General features: G+C 32.6%; 2 protein-coding genes across 4 annotated transcripts in view; both read right to left on the bottom strand.

Moving 5' to 3' along the window:
• Nucleotides 1-14,889, bottom strand: part of Cdc7 (Cdc7 kinase) — a 31,833-nt gene extending 16,944 nt beyond the window's left edge. For 2 of the 3 annotated variants that reach the window (XM_065507424.1, XM_065507425.1), the window contains exons 1-2: nt 13,839-14,889; nt 8,343-8,565 (exon numbers count right to left, since the gene is read on the bottom strand). In XM_065507424.1, the coding sequence (XP_065363496.1) occupies nt 8,343-8,565; nt 13,839-14,340 (725 nt within the window). In that variant the 5' untranslated portion in view covers nt 14,341-14,889. The remainder of the gene's footprint in view (nt 1-8,342; nt 8,566-13,838) is intronic. The other variant, XM_065507426.1, reaches the window with a different exon arrangement.
• Nucleotides 14,890-15,683: 794 nt separating this feature from the next.
• On the bottom strand, nt 15,684-16,936 carry LOC135957432 (uncharacterized). Its single transcript, XM_065508175.1, has 3 exons — nt 16,200-16,936; nt 16,022-16,134; nt 15,684-15,965 (listed from the first exon to the last, which is right to left on the bottom strand). Exons 1-3 carry the CDS (start codon nt 16,453-16,455, stop codon nt 15,762-15,764), a joined length of 573 nt encoding a protein of 190 aa, XP_065364247.1. The 5' UTR covers nt 16,456-16,936; the 3' UTR covers nt 15,684-15,761.
• Nucleotides 16,937-21,609: the final 4,673 nt, after the last annotated feature.

The following is a 21,609-nucleotide window of genomic DNA, read 5'->3' as shown; positions in this document are numbered from 1 at the left end:
AATAAGTCAAAGTATTATGTAACAAATAAAATAAAATGCAGCTGCACATATTTGCAAGTTTCCCTACGTTCGGCAAAAAAAAAATTTAACTTTTTTTTGGTAACTACCTTGCTAAAAATACTTTATGCTAGATGGTTTACGGCGCATTTTTTTTGCTTGTAAGGTACGCTTTAATGTACATGAAATAACATAAAATACAACATTGACAGTGAAAACTTTTTCATGTAATATTATTTTTCATGTATTATTATTCAATAAAAATACATATATTGTACTAATTATTTTTTTGGATTTTTTTTTAGTATGTAACATCGCCATATTGCATTTCATCATTGTAAATTTGTTAATTTTTAATAAATTTTCAATTTTATACCCTAATAATATCAAAACAAAAACTTTTAATCAATTAGCAAATTCATTTAATTTTTTACAAGTTTTTTTCGTTTGAAATGACGCCATATTAGGTCGGCCATTTTGAATTTGCTAATTCTGATAACGGATTCGTAATCAGCGACCCCAAAAACCCCCATATACCAATTTGTGGATCATTTTGTACATTTTTCGACTTTTGGCCGGACAAAGGTGCACTTGGCCGCACTGTGCGTCTGGTCGAAAATATCAAAGAAAATGGGAATGCCAGGTAAGTTAATGTGTTTTAAAGAGGAATTATGTGTTAAAAGAAAAGAAAAATGATACATTTTGTCACAGAACAACTAACTGCCAGAAGAAAATCCAGAACGCGAAAGAACAGAACGCAACAGCAACGGAAAGTAAAGACTAATGAAGCCTTTAAGCTACGTATACGCGGTTGTCATATTCTTTTATTATTATTATTATTATTATATTGTCAGAAAATGTTCAATGAATGGTTAACACCCATATGTTTCAACATAAGTTCTCATGGTTGTGTTAATCATTTTCTGAGCATGTGTCTGACAACCGTGAGTATGTAGCTTTATAATAGAAGTAGGCATCTGAGACACGGTTGTCAGATCTTACAACGTTGTCAGAAAAATGTTCAATAAATGATTAACAACCATATGTTTCAACATAAGTTCACATGGTTGTGTTAACCATTTTTCTGACAACGTTGTAAGATCTGACAATCGTGTGCACGTAGCTGTAGTTAAAAATATACTTAATATAGATAAATATTGCCATAATACGAATTAAGCAGACACATTAGCAGAAATATGTATATTAATTACAATTAATTTCTTTGTGTGAATTGCAGTGAATCCCACATTGGAATTTATGGCCCATTTTAAAAACACTACTTTGGAACTATAAACGCTCATGTACTAATTCAATTTCAGATAAATCAACAAACTTATACTTTAGAATGTTGATTAACTATGTTAAGTAGATTAGTAATATAAAGATTATAAATACATAATAAAAAGAGCCACGAATCCTCCATCTGAGCCCTGTATGATAATGCCCCACACTGATTATGCCTGATGTAATCACAGAAAATCCTGGTTTTATCAACTGCATAAGCCGATGAGCAGTAGTTTCTCTGAAAATGTTACTCATCTTAGATTATGGTATATATGTACATCAACAAAAGAAAGCTGGCTCGGCTTCAGTGAAGAAGTCTCATTAAAAAGTCTACACAACTACACACTTCGCTGATGAAACAGCGAAACGTATGTGATGACATCTACAAAACCCATTCTGACCATAATATAAGCAGGTTGGTAAATAAGAACAACAAATAGTTAGATGAATTGAAGAACTGCATCACGTGTACAGGAGTTGACAAGTAATCTTCTACAGGACAATCATTCTCCAGCTACCCCAGCTACTACAGACTCTAAAAGGCGAGTCCGAGCTCCCTTGAATGGACAAGGCAAACGAGGTGTTTTTCGAAAACAACACTTAGTTCCAGTACCGTAGAAGACTATTGGGTTGCGATTTAGTATGCTGAAAATACCATATCAGATTCTAAAATATGAACGATTGTTTTTTTACTCCTCAGCAGCTCATAACCAGCATGGATTCAAAAAGAAGCATGTCCTTTAATCTAGCAGATATCTGGCGAAAATAGTGTCTTTGAAGGTCTCAGGTCTTTAGTAGGAGTGATAACCGAGTACTGCTCAATTGGAGCCTTCATTGGTAAATGGGACTTCTGTAGGTTGTGCAAAGATTTTGAGGAACTAGAAACAGTTGGAACATATTTTGTGTAACTGTCCTAGACTACAGGGTCTCAGGCACAAATAACTAGGGGAAAGATTCCATGATGAACTGAAGCATGTAGCTAGATATAATCTAGGAAATGTACTGGGCTTTATCAGGGGAATAGGCTGGCTATTTTTAGGTAGCGGGACTATGTGAATCCCAGTCTATACCTATTTTTATTTATATTTATTGTTTCTTTGGACAGGGTTTTTTCACTATAATTCGCTATCTGGGTTAAGTTACGTTTCCGCATACACCATAATCGGCATTGAAAACGAAATTCCATACATTTGCACCGTTTCAGAAATCGGCACCAAAAATTGGGAAAGAAACGGCACCGATCAGTAACGAAAAACCTGTCATTTGGGGCCGGAACGAAAACAACTTCAAGTAGGTAGTTTTCGGTGCTGTATTTTTTTTATTTCAAATTTAAATAAAATCAAAATGAATAAAAAAAAAAAATAAAAAATTCTATTTAATGTGCGACATCCAAAATTAAAAACTAATTTCGTTTCTGTTTTATGCCGCAACGCACCCAACTGAAACGAAAACAATTCAGAAACGAGACGTTGACGAACATCAACGTTTTTCAGTTTCAGTTTTCGTTATCGGCGCTTATGAACTTATATTATGAAAACTTGACACGAGTTTATTTGGGGATACGATGGCCAACTGAAACATGTCAGAGTTATAGAGGTAATAGGTGTTATATTAAAATATATTTATAAAATACTATTATTTGTATTTATATTTTCTTTAAAGTTTCAGTAACTCTGATCTACCTGTTACACCTCCCTGTTTTCTTCCCCTGTTTCTAAATATTTTTCTCAATTATCTGTCAATGTCAATGGCAACTGCTATTTTAAACACATTTTTTTTTATTCATAACAATCAAGAAACCAGATAATATAAACAAACACAAACTTTCGTTAATGTTCTATGTATAAATAAACAAAAAAAAACTTGTTTGTCTAAATAATGAATATGGATATTTAAATATAAATACAGGTTAATAACAGTCAAATGTACTTTTACTTTTAAAGCTTGCCTTAAGAGTCATAGTTAGAAATGTTATGTAGTAATTAATTTTATTACACAATAACTTTGAACGAAAAAATCACATTTTATTGATAAGTTGTCAGTTTTGAAATGATTTCCTTAATGCAATATAACATATCAATAAAATTAAAGAGACAGAGAAAAATGAACTCACGTAAGCAATTATCATCATCATGTGGTTAGTTTTATTATAAATATATTTTTTGTTCTTTTTCTTTAACTTGTATATAGCGTGCATTTCTTTCTAATGACGCAAAAGCCCAAAAAAGGTAATGACGTAGATGCCATGTCTTTTGGCATGACGTACAAAATTATTGTACCCGGTGTACAAGTGTTTATTTTTAAATACTCGCAACAAAATTTTTGCACAACCAGACGAAAAAAAAAGAAACAATCAAACTAACGTAAAGGAAATATTTTACACAACCCACGCTTAATATTGATTGCTGGAAATGTGTAAATACACTACAAGCTGAAAATAGTACATATTTCCCACATTTAAGCTGTATTTATTTATATAAATTATTTTATTATTTGGGGTTTGCCTTTAGAGCATGTCTAGGACAAATATAAATTAAATTTTTTATACGTTGCTATAAATAGACTGACTGTAAATTGAATTGCCAATTTTTAGACATTACATTTACGTACACCGTTAATTGTCACAATTTACAAATTAGATTGTGACAATGAGTCATGCAAGTTCTTTATGAATGAAAAATCAGTTTTGTAAATTAATTAGCTATAGCTCGAAAACTAAGTTATATGTAAGTATCTAGAAATAACATTAACGTACAATATTTTATTAAAAATTTATAGTTTATCGTGTAAACACACAACCATTAGTCCTCATTATTGGGTGCATATGAACGTATTTACTTAATTTCCAGGGAAATGTCTAGTTAACCGGCATATGTCTTAAGTGTGTTTTCAAACAATGGCTACGACAAGTCAATAAATTGTACATTTAACTTCAATAAAATCAAGGTTAAGGTTAACGTTTTATTTGAAAACATTTCAAGACCAAAAATTATTGCTAACGAGAAAGTGAGAGTGTATAAACATACAACATACATATGTAAATATGTACATATGTATATACTGAACATATAGCCCGGCAAACCTACACATTATACGTGTACATAAACTATGTACACAAAAATGCCGGGTTTCTGTATACAAGCTTATATAATACACACGAAATAAAGAAAAGTTCATTACAACATTGGCACAATGTACTGTCGTACTTGATCATTGTAAGCGTATAATAAACCAGGCAAACAAACAAGTAGAAATTATTTAAAACAACGTCAACGTACTGTGACCAGGGTTGTAAAAATCGATTTGTTTAGGGGCATTGCAAGGGGATTCCATAAAAAATAAATGTGATTAAAATAATTTTTAAAGACCATAAATATTTAAAGGTTTCGTGGGAATTTATATGCCATTTGTTGTTGCATATTACAATATGTTGTAACAAAATTTAGAATACATATTTCAAAACTAAACTGGTTATTACACCATTTCTCTGCTTAAAAGAACAAATTTCAGAATATGTTGCAATATGTATTCACCAAAGTATGTATACTTTAATAAAATACAAATTTTAAATATTTTTTTTTCCAAAATTTAAAAAAAAAAAAAAAAAAATAAAAAAAAGTGGAAAAATTAAAATTTTTTTTCATGATTTTAAATAGAAGACGGACCTACAGTGGATAAAACTCAGGAAAAATATTTTTTTAAAAAAAATTTTAAATCGAGTTTTTTTCATGTAAATAAAAATAGATTTAAGTACAATATTAATTTTTTTCCTTTAATTTCTCTTTATTACCTAGTGGAATAACTATTATTTTTAATAATGGCTGAACAACTTCTTCACATTGAGTGTACAAGTTTTTAGCAAATTTCATTCGGAATATTTCTTCACGCATCTTTAACAAATATACACAGCTGATCCCTTATTAGATGGATTCTTTCCTCTAAGATACAGTTTAACAATTTGCCACAAGTTCTCAATATGACTTAATTCTGGCCAGTTTAAAATTTCGACACCAATATTTGTAATCCGCTTCGATTTGTTTCGGGTCATTGTCTTGTTGAAACACCAATCGAAGCAGCATTTGCCATATAGCATAAGACATCATAATGTCATTAAAAATATTTGCATAATACATAGCTTCTACTCTCCCATCAATCCGAAATAGAGTCCCTGTTCAATTGTAGGGGAAACGGCCCCATTCCATAATATTTCCGTCACCCTGCAATGGTTTGTATGGTATGTTGGGGACCAAAATTACGTACAGAATGGCTGCTTCTGTCAGAGTTAAAAAATTTAATCCGACTCCAAAATATTTCGACATTTGTTCAGAGCCCAGTTCTAATGTTCCTTGACAAAATTTGTGTATAGTAAGATATCGAACTTTTGTACAAATTTTAGCATTCAAATTTTTTTTTAAGTAAGTTCTTTCTTATTGTTGAGGTAGCAACATCTAGGTTCCCTTTTTAATACATGTCAATATAAAAGACCGCAATTTTTGATTTTTTTTCTTGTATTTTGTGGTTAAACTTATATTTACAGCCGGATCTGCACATCGGAATCACCCAAATGCTCCCGACAAACTCAGTAACCACTGATAATATACATATATACTTTATGGGGTCCCAAATTAAAAATGTAGAAATTACAAACATTTTGTCAAATAGAAACAAAAGCTATTTAACTGGTCGAACATTTAAGGTTAAAGAGGGTAACTTTTTAAGTACTGCACAACCCATTGAAGCTGGAGTCCCCCAAGGCAGTATCCTGGGACCTTTTTTATATTTGATATATTCGTTTGATATGCCAACAAACAATCGCACTCATACATCTATTCTAAGCATTCATGAAAACCCTCAAGAAGCGTCTCGTTACTTACAAAACAATGGAAAATTAAAGTTAACGAGCAAAAATGTACACATATAACATTTACATTGCGTAGAGAATCATAGAATAGGGGGGCTATTCATATCAATAACCAAATAATAATTCAACAATTGGAAGTGAAATACCTCGGAATACATCTCGATCGTAGCCTTACATGGAAAAGTCATATAGATGCAAAGTTGACTCAAATGAAATTGAAATCAATTCAAATTAATTGGCTTATTGGCAGAAACTCTACGCTTAGTTTAGATTGTAAACTACTACTTTATAACATGATCATAAAACCGATATGGAGTTATGGCATACAGCTATGGGGCACGGCCTCAGCGTCAAATGTATAAAATATCCAAAGACGCCAAAACAAGTTTCTAAGACTGATCACAGTTGCCCCCTGGTATATCAAAAACGCGACTTTACACAAAGATCTAAACGTGCCCATTGTAAAAACTGAAAACTCGAAAAATGTACAAAAATATTTAAAAAAAACTTGAAGTTCACCCAAACCCGCTGACCCGCAACATATTAGATAACCGTGGCCACACTTGATTAAGAAGGAGGGACACAGCAGACCTAATCTAGAAGGAAGAATGCCAATTTAACTAAAACAACCATGAATAAAACATTTTTTCGTCCGGACTAATTAAATAATAATTATTAGATATAAGATAAAGATACAATAAATAAATGAAAATGAAAAAAAATAGAAACAAATACTGCCTTAGCATCTTACACCAATCAGTGATCTTTCCTAAATATGACATGAGTTTTGACGTTTAAAAATAAGACTACTATTAAAATGCAAGCATTTCATTTAAAGTTCTGCCTGGGTCTAACACGTGTACTAATAACTAATAGCTAAAAATACCAAACATTTTTTGGGAAACACCTTGTTGCCAGATCTAGCACACATGTACTCAAGAAAACATTATAATATGTGTACTTAACAAACAACTAACCACATGAAATAACCACACTTTCAAAAATAATCTTAGCTAATAAACTAAACACACAAAAAGTAAAATAAAATAAAATACTCAAGAAAATATTCCACATACACTAAAGATTTATTAGGTAGTATTTCTTAAAACGTTGATAAAATTTTAAGTTTTTAATTCTTTAGCTATTTGCTATTAAAACAAATTTTAAATTTTGTTTAGCCTTTATCAAAATATTTAAAATTCAAACTGTTCCCCTGTGTAGCGTCAATAAATTTGTGCAAAAAATTAAATTACGTCACAGACATCAGAGACGGTCGTGAAATGAAGTAAAAAAAATTTAATGTGTATTTTTATACCCAACATCAAAAAAAGATTGAATTTGTCATTCCGTTTGTAACACATAGAAATATTCACCGCAAAACCACACAAGTATATATATTCTGGGTCCTTATGAAATTCTAAGACGTCTTAGCTATGACATTTTCCACAAATAATCTATGTTGATAAGGTTTGTTTGGTATTGAAAATTGGTCCAAGATTTCACCTAGCCCTCATATAAATGTCCCCCCGAAATGATGATTATGCAATCCTGATAAAATTTGACAAAAATTATTTCTAAAATTATTCAATAAAGTATAGCGAAAATCGGGCAACATTTGTCCCTAGTTCCCATATAAGGTCCCCCTCAGAAAATGAATTGAACTTTCATACTTTTCTTATAATAATTAATATCATGATGAAATTGAACATAATCAAGTTTTATATGAACCTATTATATCTTTCTACCAACTTTTGTGTACATCAGTCCATAATTGACCCTACCCCCCATATTGTTGGTGGGTATACAAGATTCGGCATGGCCGAATATAACACTTTTACTTGTTTATATATAAATAGTATATATTTATAAACAATATTGTATATAAATATACACATTTGCGTATGCATTAATATTTTTAAAACATTCTTATCTTGTGAATAAAAAGTAATAGTCAAATAAATGTATGTAAACGTTTTAATTTTTTCTATAATGATGAAAGAAACTTGTATGCATATATGTATTTGAAATGTAAACGTTTTGATTCTTTCTATAATTATGAAAGAATTTTGTATACATATGTATATGTCTTTGATATGTTTTTTTTTTCGTTTAGATAGATAGAATGTTAATGAAATAAAAGTGAATTTTCATTTAAAATAGTTTTAATTATTTTCAAGAGGAAAATAACTAAAACACTTACCCAATTTTTGCCATACACTGCAGTTCTTTCATTATTCTATCTGGATGACTAGTTGGTATATGATGTTTGATTGCAAATTTACGTTTTTGATTATCTGGTACATCACGTTGTCTTTTTAGCGTACCTAATAGTACCGTACTAAAGGTACCATTACCAATTCGACTGTGTATATCGAAGATATTTTCAATTTCAGGAATGCGTGTTTTCAAGTCATTAATGGCCTCTGTAATAGAAAAGTTTAGAGAAAATGAATTACTAATTAGATTTGAATAATATAATGAACAAAGTAATTTTATATATAACTAAATTTTAGGCCTAAACCGAATGGAAGCTAATATTCGACCTAATCCGAATAAATCAAAACTTTTTAAATTTACTACATATTATTACAAATTTAGTTAAATTTACTACATATTATTACAAATTTAGTTATAGATGACTACCCCTCTACGATGGGTAGTCATCTTGACGCGATGTAGAGGCTTAAGTGCGATGATTCGCGTTGGCCATGCTGGAGGGGACAGTTTAACTTGAGTTGGCTGTCTCTGGCAGGGTCTCCCATTCCAGAAGGGCACGCGTTGAGCATGATACTAAGAACTACCCTCCCTTTGTCTGATAGCGTCTGTTCTCCTCTGGGGCGGCTATCAGATGTTATTTCCATCGAACCATTTTCCCCTCATTGAGAGGGGTGGTTAAGGTGGATAGTCCGGCTGGTCCGTAAGGACTCTTTAATGTCCGTCCGAAATCCACCAGCGTCTGTTTCCCATATTGGGCGGCTGGTGGTCTGCGTCTGTTTCTCCAATGGGGCGGCAGTTATCTCAACACCTGGCAGCAGGTATAAAATGCAAGTAATTGTCCATCAGGACTCAATGGAAGAGGATAAGTCATGCCCCATGTACCCGGTCGGGGGCTTCATAATCTCCGGGGACCCTACTCCCACAGCGATGGTTTCGGGCTGTGGTGAGTCGAATGCTACTGCAACTCAGGCTAGTCAGGTGATCACACCGGGCCAGACTAGTCTGCATGCTACTGGTGTCGCAAGAGGTCAATCTGGCATACCCAGATTGGCTGATTGTAAAAAATCCAAGGCAATAGGTGGTAGTGACCTAAGCGGCGAGGTACCTCTGGACTTCTCTCCAAGTACCTCCAAAGCCGCGAAAGCCCAAGTCGTCAAGGCGGCTAAATCCCCTGTTTCGGGTGCCTCTAAGGGGGAAGCGACTAAGTCGCCCCTCACGGATGCTTCCCATATGCCAATTGTGCGCTCAGGTCTTGTGAAGGAATCCTCCTGTCCTGAAGACGCATCACCCCTGGCCAATCCCGGCTCTGAAACTAACCCCAGGCATAAAAACCCTGCTAGAAGGGCTGCTACCACCAGGCGTTCCGCTTACCGCTTTGTTGAGGCACTTGGCTCGAAAAAAGTCGAGGACCTCACTAAGGAGCAACAAGCTTCGCTTTCCTGGGCGAAAGCCTATATTGCTGGTCTCAAGACCGCTCCTCCTTCTGCTGAATTACCAGCGGGGCCTAAACGGCAACGTTCAGAGGAGGATACAGCGACCAAGAGCCAGCAACCGGGACCTAAACGTCCCAAAGCGGCACAAAGGTCGTTAGCTAAATCCTTTAGCGAGATTGTCAAAGACAGTCTTGTTAGGGCGGTTATCGACCGGAGTGCGAATGACGGATCCATATCTCAATTGAATTGGGATATGGTGAAGCAAAAACTGGTAGGGGTGTTTTGGAAAGTTCTCAAAGAGAACCCAGGCACTCCTCCACAATGCGATGACGCTGGTTGGTACCAGGGTCACGTAAAACTTATGTCTTGTGTAGATGAACGCTCAGCGTTGCTACTAAAGACTGCCGTCGCATCACTGGGTGAGGTTTGGCCGGGGTCTATATACAAGATGGCTGCTATATGCAAGATGGCTGTTCAGCGGACACTATATGAATCTGCACAAAGCAGGTGGACCAATGAGTCTTCCTGTGTTACAACGAGGTCTACTTGGCCCGTATATGATGCCAGCAGGACGAATCTACTTATGGAATTTCGTCGTGAGCAAATAAGGCTAATTGTCTCCTTCATTACAGGACACTGTATAATTGGGACACATGCTAGGAGATTGGGCCTACGGTATAATGACTACTGTAGGAGCTGCCATAATGAAGAAGAGGATGAGACGGTGTCACACCTATTCTGTCAATGCCCGGCTCTGATAAATCTGAGGGAACGTATCTTCGGAACACCATTCCTATCATGCTTAGATGAGCTATCAAGGATAAGTCTTAGACGAATCCACTCTTTCATCAGAGAATCTGGTTGGTTTAGCCTGGAAACAACGGACGTATAATTAATACCAAGATGTTTACCCCTTGGGTATCACAATGGGATCAGTTTTGAATGGACCCAAGTGAGCTGCTTGAAGAGTGGCTACCCATGGAACCTAACCTAACCTAATGGCTAAGCAATACCCAAAACGCCAAGATCTACTTTGCGACTGTTTTCAGATTTTTTAGGTACCCTGTTATAGTCCTGTCTGTCTGTCAACTTTCCGAAAGCATACATGATTGAGATAAAAGCAAAAAACGACTACCCCAATTTTTGACCTATTTTGTATCTATATCTGGATTACTAAGTCATTAACATAGACAATATGCATATCTAATGATTGATCATTTCAACAACGTATATAACGACAATTGGTCAAAATCGGGAAAAATATTTTTTAACCCTTTCGCTACAAGTTTTAACTGGAGGTGTTAATAGATGTTTTAAGTTTATCATATGGTTGGTATTGATATCAATATTGGCTGATATTAATATTAAGGTCCTACGTGTCCTGGTTTATCCGTTATACCAAATTAAATTTTTAGTCCTGGAAGCTTATCCTGAAGCCCCCAATGATTTTTTTTAAATATTTTTTATTTTTATATTTCCCTAATATGTTTCTAAGCATTCTAAATAATTTTTATTACAAAATTATAGTTTTTACAAATTTTATATGCAAAAAATCGAAGGCACTTTTTTTAAAAAAAAATGTTGGATTCAAAAATCTATTTTCACACATTTTCAAATTGCTATCAATCGAACACGAATAGCGATAATTCAATAAAATAAATTGTAAACATCTCTAAATATATTCCAAAAATAGACTCAAAGACTATTTTTTAAAAATATTCATAATTGTCGAAGTTATGTGCAAAAATCTAAAATGTATCCATATGGATACAATGTAGCGAAAGGGTTAACCGAATATTTGATTTTTATTTAGACCATTCAACATTCATCAATAAAAACCTCAAAAATATATGTATGTTGTTATTAATACTCCTTTAATGTTCAATAATTATTTATACGTTTAATTCACAAACGTTTAAGATTTGTCATCACCTTCTTACTGATTATTTCAAAACGTTTATAAATGTTTGAAATTATTTCACAAAACGTTTATAGCTCAAACAAAATCTCGGAAATATATATGTGCATGTACGTATGTATGTATATTGAAATTTTCTGCGAATAAATACATATTAGAAAATATAAATACGTGGAAAATTGTGTTATATATTTATTAAATAAAACTTATTCACACATAATTAAAAAGAAAATGCTAAATATATCAATTCCATTATAATTACTTTTAAAAAATTCAGATGCAAGCAACAACATTTTTTGTTTCATACATTTTTCTCAAAAATGTAATACGCTATAACGCTAAACAAGGCAAATTAAAACTATAAAAAAGGCTGGTTCTAATATGTTTTAGAAGATTTGTCATTTTGGTAATTTTTAATCAATATATTTCGCATTTCATTCACAATTTAAACCTAAGTTTTCTATTCAATCCGTTTTAAATGTGATGAAATATAACCCAAATGTAAATGTAATTTTATAACGTTTACAAGACATTTTAAATAAAGTAATTTAATTTATAATTTCTACGTACATTACGTATTAACTTGTAGACATAACTTTAAGTATTTGTGTTAAATATTTATACATGAAAAATAATTAACAGTAATTTGTTAAATACGAACAATTCCATATGCATACATACTATGTAGATAAAGTTATTACGTTAATGCTGAGTATGATAAAGTAGTCACATTTATCAATGGTACTGGTATATGTACGTAATAAATGATAAAGATAAGTAAATACCAACGTAATTATAAAAAAATTGGTCAAGCTATATTTGGGATGGCTCGAACTACAAGTAGAATGAAAACTTGAAGATTTTTATATAAAAATAATGTTCGACCCAGTGAACACTGTTTTTTTTTTCGAACTCAGTCGAAAGATAGTTTTCGATATAGAGGAATCCAATTTCAAAGGACTTCGACTTTGCTTTTCATTCGAGATTAAGCAACATAAGTTGCTCAATCAAAACATGTGACCAGCGCATGAATTTACCAAAAATTTGGATAAATTTAGTTTGCCAAAACAGTCTCTAAATAACTTAAATTGAAGACTTTTCGCTAAAGTCCTAGTGACAGATTTTTTAATAAACATTTTGCGAAACTTTTTTAAAAAATATTCGATAACAGTTGTAGTTAAAATAGTACTTGAACAATTTTCGAAAGAGTTATAATTTTAATTAAATGTCTTTAATATTTCTAAAAATAAAATATGTAATTGTAAATTATTACATTTTGGACCTTAAAATCGTTAAAATTACAATTGTTTATGAGAGCTATGACCAACTATGGACCGACGTTATGAAATTAGGTCGCGAGATTTCTAAATAAAACTTATTTTTGTTAAATATTATTTGTATTCCGATTTTTTTAGATTTATGCTCGTTAAATTAATTTTAGAAAGTGGGACGTATATGGGAGGTATGGCCAATTATGGACCGATTGTCCTCGAATTAGGTAGTGCGATTTATTTCTATATAAAACTCCTTTCTGTTATGTGGATACCAAGATTTTCAATTGATTTATATGCGTTAAAGTGATTTTCGGAAGTTAACCTTATATGGGAGCTATGGTCAATATGGATTGATGTGTAAAAAAGGTGATTTCTTTTATATAGAACTTATTTGTGTATAAATTTGTATGTAAATCAGGAGACATTTCTATGATGGCTAGTTGAAATATTGAACCGATTCCATCCAGTTTCGCAGTTGGGCCGATTTGTGCACAAGTTTTAAATCGACTTAGAAAGTGATTCTGATATAACCTCCCAACTATGGTGGGTATAAATATATTAGAATTTGACAAAAAGATGATTACTTTTTCATATCAAGTTGTAAATTGAAAAGCAAATCTTACATACATGTGCTAAAAAAAACTGTTATCTAAACAAAAAATATTTTTTATTGAATTAAAACGTAGGTACAAACTTAGAGAACTAACATAAAATGTCAAATAAAGGACAAAATAATGTCTAAGCAGACACTATATTAAACGCAGTAGAAATAAATGAATATAACAAAGGTAGCATGTGTGTTTCTGCTTGACTGACTAATTGTTGTGTCTTGTCATAAGATTTGTTTTACTTACCTTCATTCTTATTACGACTTGAAGTAGCCTTTGCATGAACTGCTGCCAGCTGTTCCATAGGTGAAGCTATACAGGCAGCTGCTTTAGCACTCATCACTGTTTGATTATTCGTACTATTATTATTATTGGTGTTGTTGTTGTTAATTTTTTGCCCTGTCGTCGACTGCAGTTGCTGTTGTTGTGTTAATTGTAAAGGTGTTGTTGTTGCAGCCGTATTTATATTATAATTGGCATTCTGTTGTGTTGTCGTAATGTTGGTACGTTGTCTTGTGCTACGATATTGAGGTGAATGATACTGATTAAAGCCGGCAGCATCTTTGGCTAATGTTGTTGCGGGTGGCGGTAAATTAACTGGGGGCATTGAGGTAGTATTTGTTGGAATCACATATGAAGTTTGCATAAAACTATCACTTTGCTTAGTTGTAGTGTTTGCTGTAGCTGCTCCTGTGGCTAATAAATTATATCCTTTTAGGTTTACTGCTTTTTTTAACTTTCTATCCATAATATTTATTATTTATAAAAAAAAATTATCTATAATCGCACGTTTTTCTTTTAACAATATGGAAAAATTATCAAGAATTTTCACCGTTGAATTAGCAAATTCCCTTATGCTACTCTTAAATTTTTTTCTCTTCACAACGTCTTCTCTTAATTTTTATAACAATTTGCTATTATCATGTGCTTTTCATTCTATTTCACTACAAAATTTGGTATTTATCTTCAAAAGTACAAAATTATTAAATAATTTTGTTTTAATTTCAACGTAAATAATTTCAATTCACTTTATTAACTATTTGACTAATTTTCTATTTTTAATTTGATTTTATTTTCATTTGACAAGCGGCCTGTCAACTATGTTTTTGGCTTTTTTTCTTACCGCTTTGTGTATACAATATTTTTTAATTTATCACAAACTTAGTTTGATAACAAATAACTATTTGCCTTTTAATTCACATCGTTTATAAACTCAAATATATTATTTTGTAGATGCAATTCTATTTAGAAACAAAAATAAATTAAAAATAATGCAGCACAATTTTTCTCGAACCGACTTTGACAAACGAACAAAATGTAATGAAAAACTAGCGAAACGCTACTAAAAACAGAAACAAAATAATTAGTGTTGTCAATTATATGTGAAAGAAAAACTCTGATTTAAAACCGGTTCACACAAAATACATGAAGCGCAAGGCTAATTTATACAAGGTGGAGTCAAACAGCTTTTCGCTTTTTGGTTCTATCAATTGTCAAAGCTTGTTTTTATATTTAAATATCTACATATTCTAAGCTTATTAACAAAATATTTATTTTTTACATAAATAAGTAAAGCCCTTATTATTCAATTATCTACACTATATTAATTTTTGATAATTATTTGTTTAATTTTTCATTTTAGTTTTTTGACATTTGTTAAGACCAATTGTTGTTTTTGTATAACTGCCACCACCTTGTATGAATTCGCCTTGATGAAGCGCAAAGTTTGAATGACAGATGGTTTGAAGTCATATGATAAATTCATGGAATGCAGTTGTCATTTAACAATTTAAAAAAGCACTGAAATAATAAAAAAAAAACACCAAAAACCAATATTATTTTGTTTAAAGATAAATAATAGTATGTAATATAGTAGTAAAAAGTCGAGTCCTACCGAAACCGAACCTAATATTCTTCCTAATTCGAATGTACTATTAATATCCAAAACAAGTATTTTAATTTTAGACCGTTTCAGCTCAATTTTACATGAGCTACTTTACATTATGTACTCCATTAATCTTGTTTGCCTAAAACTGGTATTAGGCCGTTTTTCCAAATCCGAATATTCGTTTGAACTGAAGTAAAAATTAATTAAAATGCTAGCTGTTTCAAGGATTTTATTTCCAATTTAAAATTTAACATATAAAATTTGTTCATATTAAAAAATAATTATTTTTGTTCTTGTTTTTCTTTAAAATCGATGGCAAAATCAAAGAATTTCCTCAAACAAGTCAATAAACCTTTTAAATCTTGGGAGTTTCGTAAAAATTGTTGAATTTGTGGAAATTTTGGATGTTGTGGAAAAATCTCTACTAAATCAAACAACTGAGCTGTTTCGCTGTAAGTAACATAACAAACATCTCGATAATAAAGCTAAAAAGATATAGAAATTAAATAAATAACGAAAATAAATTATCTGACAAACATACCATTATTTGCAGACCATTATTCTCGAGTAGTTGGCATTTCGAAATTTGATAACCCAAAACAACACAGATACTTTGTAAATTATCATTTTTATAATCTACAAATGAATTTTTAGCTAGAAGAATTTGTATAAAAGTTAATAATATAGGAATATATTTTATAAATATGACATTGAGATACCTGCGTCTAGTTTCTGTTGCCAGTTATATTCTTCATTTCGAGCCACCTTGAGTTCTCCTTGCAGTGATGTTAAATGTTCCATACATTTTTCACGCTTACCCAGACACTCGGATCTTTCAGTTATCAAATTTTCTAGTTCTCCTTTAAACTCTTCACACTTTGCTTGCAGTTTATGCAATTTAACCATATCTCTCAATTGTTTTAATTGATTAGATTGTTTGCTGGTAAATTCCAAAGACTTGTTTTTGGTTTGCATTTTTCTTAGATGAGCGTAGTTTAAGCGGTTTTGTATATTTGTGTTACAAATTGTCAACACTTCTTTCTTTATTGTTGTACCTTCTTTTTCCTTCGTCCCTCCTTCTTAACAGAACTGAATGATAAATATTTAAAATTAATTTTAAACAGCGATTTTATTATTTAATCTTTAAGATTGCGCCAAACTTTGATTATATCACTCGAAATATGTAATGCAATTTTTCTCTATAATTCTTTTTATTGAAAAATTATTTACTTTGACAAACGCAATCAAGTTGTTTACTTTTTTGGCCTTTATTATATTTCGCAGTCAAGTTGTTTACTTTTTTGTACTTCGTGGTGTATTTTATTTAAAACAAAAGAATATTTTATTTAATAACACATACTATGCAAAATATTTAACGATTTAATGTAAACTTACTAATTTATTAAATTCTTTTTTTAGTGAGAACGAACGCTTTAAAAAAAATAGCAAAGCGCAATTCAATTTAAGGTTGCCAAATGGTTTAAATCTACTTTTATAAAAATTTTGTGTTTTTTTTCTTCAAGAAGGCTTATAAAGTAGCGTTTTGTATGGCTTTGCTATTCTTCCTGCGATTTTATTAATTCATTTATTTCATTTTATTGAGTTTTATTAATTTAAAAAAATAAATGGCATTAACTTGGTGGTTACGTGTAACTATAGTTGTAAAATACTCACACTTTTAAAAATTGAAACAATTTATTACTGTCACTGTCAATTTAAGGATGTGTAAAAAACTTGAAAGCATAACATGAACGTGTGACTGCACACTGCGACATCAAGCATGCAGAGAGGAAGTTTCACGAAACCGTCACCGCAGCAGCCGCTCGCTTCATTCCCGCTGGAAGAATATCCGTAGTGCGACCGCACTTCCCAGCAGAAGCAGCGGAACTCGCAGATGAGCGTGATGACATCTGAAGTACCAACCCTGACGACTGTAGGATCGCCCATCTGAACCACGATATCAGCAGGTTGGTAAATGAGGACAAGCGAAACAAATGGTTGGATCATTTGAAGACAGAGTTATGTGCAGGATCCATTTGATCGCCGCTCGTATATGATAGCTTTGAACGACATTCACAGAGACATCAATTCCACGGTAGCAGGATACCGTATGAATGTCGTACTTGGAGGTACGATAGCAGACGCCTAGAAGAGTCGTTCTGGCACAACTTAGATCAGGATGGACCAACAGACTTAATGTCTTTTTGTCCCGCATAGACCTTGCCGGTCGTAACTTATGCCCAGCATGTGGTCAGGGTCCTCATGACACCCTCCACATAGTTAACTGTTCAGCTAACCCTACTTAACTCAGTCCTATGGATTTATGGACTCATCCTGTTGAAGTAGCACAATTTCTTGGACTTGAATAACATGCAGAACATCCAGATTGATTAATGTAAAATTGTTCATGCTGCTACAACAACAACATCAAGCATGCTAAAAATCAAAATGTTTTTGATTTTCCATCAAGCGTTGTCGGTGTCAAGGTTCAGACTATCGTTACAGTTACACTATCAAAAAGTGACATCAAGCATAAGGCCTTTTCGGAAATGCATCACTGCGCTGCATCTAAAATTCAATATATGTCACACATACAAACACATTTTCACTAATACTACCACAGAGCTTGATGAGTATTTTGATAGTGTATGATGCCCTTAAGATAAACCGCTACGTGATGTAATTGGTTTCGATATTCAATCGATATAAAATCCATAAAAGGTGCCTAGTCGACCTATATCTTCATTTAGGAAGCTGGAACGCTTAAACCTTGTTAATAAAATGATACTTCACCAGTTCATACGTCGAGTATTAAATGTTACTCCACCTGTATCAATCGGTGTTGTCATAGAATCAAATCACAATGATTGTCGAAATAGGTTTTGAAAACGACAAAAAGGTACATTTGACTTATGAAATCCATGTAACTTTCCAATTAATTCTATACCATTTCCAATTGTATTTCAGAAGTTTCTAATTGTATTTCAGAAAATTCCTATTGAATTTTGAAATATTGTAATTGGAAATTTCTGAAATTCAATTGGTATTTTCTGAAATACAATTGGAAATGGTGTAGTTCGAATATAAAAACAATAACTTTCGATTTCACGAGACCATTGTACTTTTTCTGTCTGTTTTCAAAACCGATTCCAACAATCATTGTGATTGGATTCTATGTTACTTTTGTTACAAGTTCACGCTGGAATTTTCTTGAGCTTGAGGTACCACCATTTAAAAATATGATCTTCTACATCTAGGAAGTTTTCATCACTTTCTTCATCTCTCTGCAGGCCGCTGCTAAAAGTTTGGTAAATTTCCATCATTATTTTTTTTGGGTCTTATCAAATGACATATATTTTAAAAAAGCTTAATTCTTTGCCTATCCATAGGTTAGGTTCCATGGGCTGCTGCTCCTCAAGCAGCTCACTTGGGTCCATTTAAATCTGATCCCATTGTGATACCCAAGGGGTAGACATCAGGGTATTTATAATACTTCCGTTGCCTCCAAATTAAACCAGCCAGATTCCCGGATGAAGGAGTAGATTCGTCTAAGATTCATCCTCGATAGCTCGTCCAAGCATGATAGGAATGGAAATCCAAGGATGCGTTCCCTCAGGTTTGTAAGAGTCGGACATTGGCAGAAAAGGTGATACACAGTCTCCTCCTCTTTGTCATTATGACAGCTTCTACAGTAATCATTGTACCGTAGGCCTAATCTTCTAGTATGTGTCCCGATTAAACAGTGCCCTGTAATAAAGGAGACAATTAGCCTTATTTGCTCACGACGGTATTCTACAAGTAGATTCGTCCTGTTGGCATCATATACGGGCCAAGTCGACCTCGCTGTAGCACAGGAAGGTTCATTAGTCCACCTGTTTTGTGCAGTCTCATACAGTTTTGCATTTAACAAGGGAAATACCAGAAAAGGGGTCAATCGCCTCCTCACTCATCATCGCACCCTTTTTGGCCAGATCATCTGCTATACAATTACCCTGATTTCCATCGTGTCCAGGGACCCATATAAGCGTTATCCTAGAATGTCTCGCTATCTCATTTAGAGATACCCGGCATTCCTCGGTTAACCTAGATGTCGTAAAGACACCCGCTATTCCGTTAACGACAGCCTTGCTGTCAGTACATATACATATATCACCAGATATTCGATAATACCTCAGCCAGTTGGATGCGCGTTTAATGGCAGTAATTTCCGCCTGAAGAGCAGTACAGAAGTTAGAGCATAATTGTTTAAAATTTTGAAATCGTTCTAAAAACGTGTGAGTTAGAGGTACTAAAGTTTTTTTTTAAAAAAAACTCAATATTTTGAGGGCGTTTCAAGTTTTTTTGAAAACGGTTTTAAACTTCGAAAGCATTTTTTAATTATCCTACATTTGCTACCAATGATAACTCATACTTCTCACCGAAAATCGATTTTTAGTACAAACAATTAAACAGATCCTTAATATTCAATATCTACTCCAACAACACAAGCGTTTAATCTGTATGTATGTAGTAAGGTTCATTTCTACTTAGCATATCGTATTCTACGGACGTTACTCCGATGGCGTCAGTCTCGTCCAAGAACTTCATCTGCTCATAATACCATAATTTAAGTCTGTAAAGATCATCTTTTGATGACCCTGACCTCATGCTATTCTTTACCTTTCTAGCTTCTTTCTTATATGCGGCTTTAAATATATTGATTTTCTTTAAAACGTTTACGCGGTTTGCCTCAGGATTCACCTTTTTCCTATTTTCAATCAGCAGGCTGATCACTTTTTCCCTGTCGTCGGCACAATGGACCATCTTAATCTGTCACAAAGCTGGATGGGTCTGGTATTTCCAGAAACTGGCTCCAGAATAGGTTCTTGTTATTCACTGCCTTTTTTAATTTTCAATATTTGGTCTGTATCAACACAAAATTTTATTTTATTATTAAAAAAAGATCACAAACTGTGAATCTTAATCACTTAATCTTACCTGGAAATCGCAAAGGTTCTTCTCTGAAGCGAGCAGCTACTTCCAAAATTAAGTTTTTCTCGGTTCGAGTAACGTTACAAAAAACTAGAGATATATGTAGTGGGATAAATATCTCTTTTAATCTTTTATTATTCTCATGCCTGTGTAGTATCTAATCGTAAAAACTTCATATAAAAACAAGTAAGAGTGCTATATTCGGCTGTGCCGAATATTATATACCCTTCACCAAATTATACTTCAAAATTTTAAATATTTTTAGGTAAATAAAATTAAATTTTTTTTCCAGTTGTTTTTTTCATTTTTTGGAAAAAAAAATTTTCGATTATTTTAAATTTTAAAATTTTTTTTTGTGAAAAAAAAAATTCGGGTTAAAATTTTTTTTCCCGATTTTGACCCATTGTAGGTCCAACTTACTTTGTTATTTTTAATTTTTTTTTCTTAAAATTAAAATTTTTTTTTTTGTTTTTTCAATTTTTTTTTTGTGGAAAAAAAATTCGGGTTAAAATTTTTTTCCCGATTTTGACCCATTGTAGGTCCAACTTACTATGGTCTTGTATATGTCGTTGCAAATGTCTTTGAAATATCTATCATTAGATTTCCATTTTGTCTATATTAATGTCTTAGTAATCCAGATATAGGTAAAAAATCAAGGTTGTCTTGGTTTTTTCCTCATATCTCAGCCATTTGTGGACCGATTTTGCTGATTTTAAATAGCAAAATTCTCGAAAGCATGTCTGACAGAATTATTGAAGATTTGGACCCCGAAGATATCTGGGGTCTTCAGAAAATTGATTTCAATATACAGACGGACGGACAGACAGACTGACATGGCTTAATCGACTCCGCTATCTATAAGGATCCATAATATATATACTTTATAGGGTCGGAAATGAAAAATGTAGAAATTACAAACGGAATGACAAACTTATATATACCCTTCTCACGAAGGTGAAGGGTATAAAAATGGTTTGGCTGACGTCAGCCGCTGATGTCTGCCGCGGTGTTGCCACTACAACTAACATCAAATTTGTGCAGCGTTTTTAGGAAGTGTTTGTCTTTTTCTGTTATTTTTTCCTAATTAAGCTCAGCTGTTGCATAAAAACAGACATGTTATTAAACATAACTATTGTGACTGATTGTTAGTGAAACAAA

Source organism: Calliphora vicina, chromosome 4 (assembly GCF_958450345.1).
Source record: "Calliphora vicina chromosome 4, idCalVici1.1, whole genome shotgun sequence".
Taxonomy (NCBI): Eukaryota; Metazoa; Arthropoda; class Insecta; order Diptera; family Calliphoridae; genus Calliphora; species Calliphora vicina.
Note: the sequence above shows the minus strand (reverse complement) of the source record. Positions and strands in the feature narration are given on the sequence as shown.

Excerpts from the sequence above, each read along its gene's own strand:
- LOC135957432 (XM_065508175.1), bottom strand. The coding sequence starts at position 16,455 with ATGCAAACCAAAAACAAGTCTTTGGAATTTACCAGCAAACAATCTAAT. Across the intron at positions 16,135-16,199 it reads GCAACAGAAACTAGACGCAG|CTAAAAATTCATTTGTAGAT; the intron begins GTATCTCAATGT and ends AAATTCTTCTAG. Across the intron at positions 15,966-16,021 it reads ATAATGGTCTGCAAATAATG|CTTTATTATCGAGATGTTTG; the intron begins GTATGTTTGTCA and ends ATATCTTTTTAG.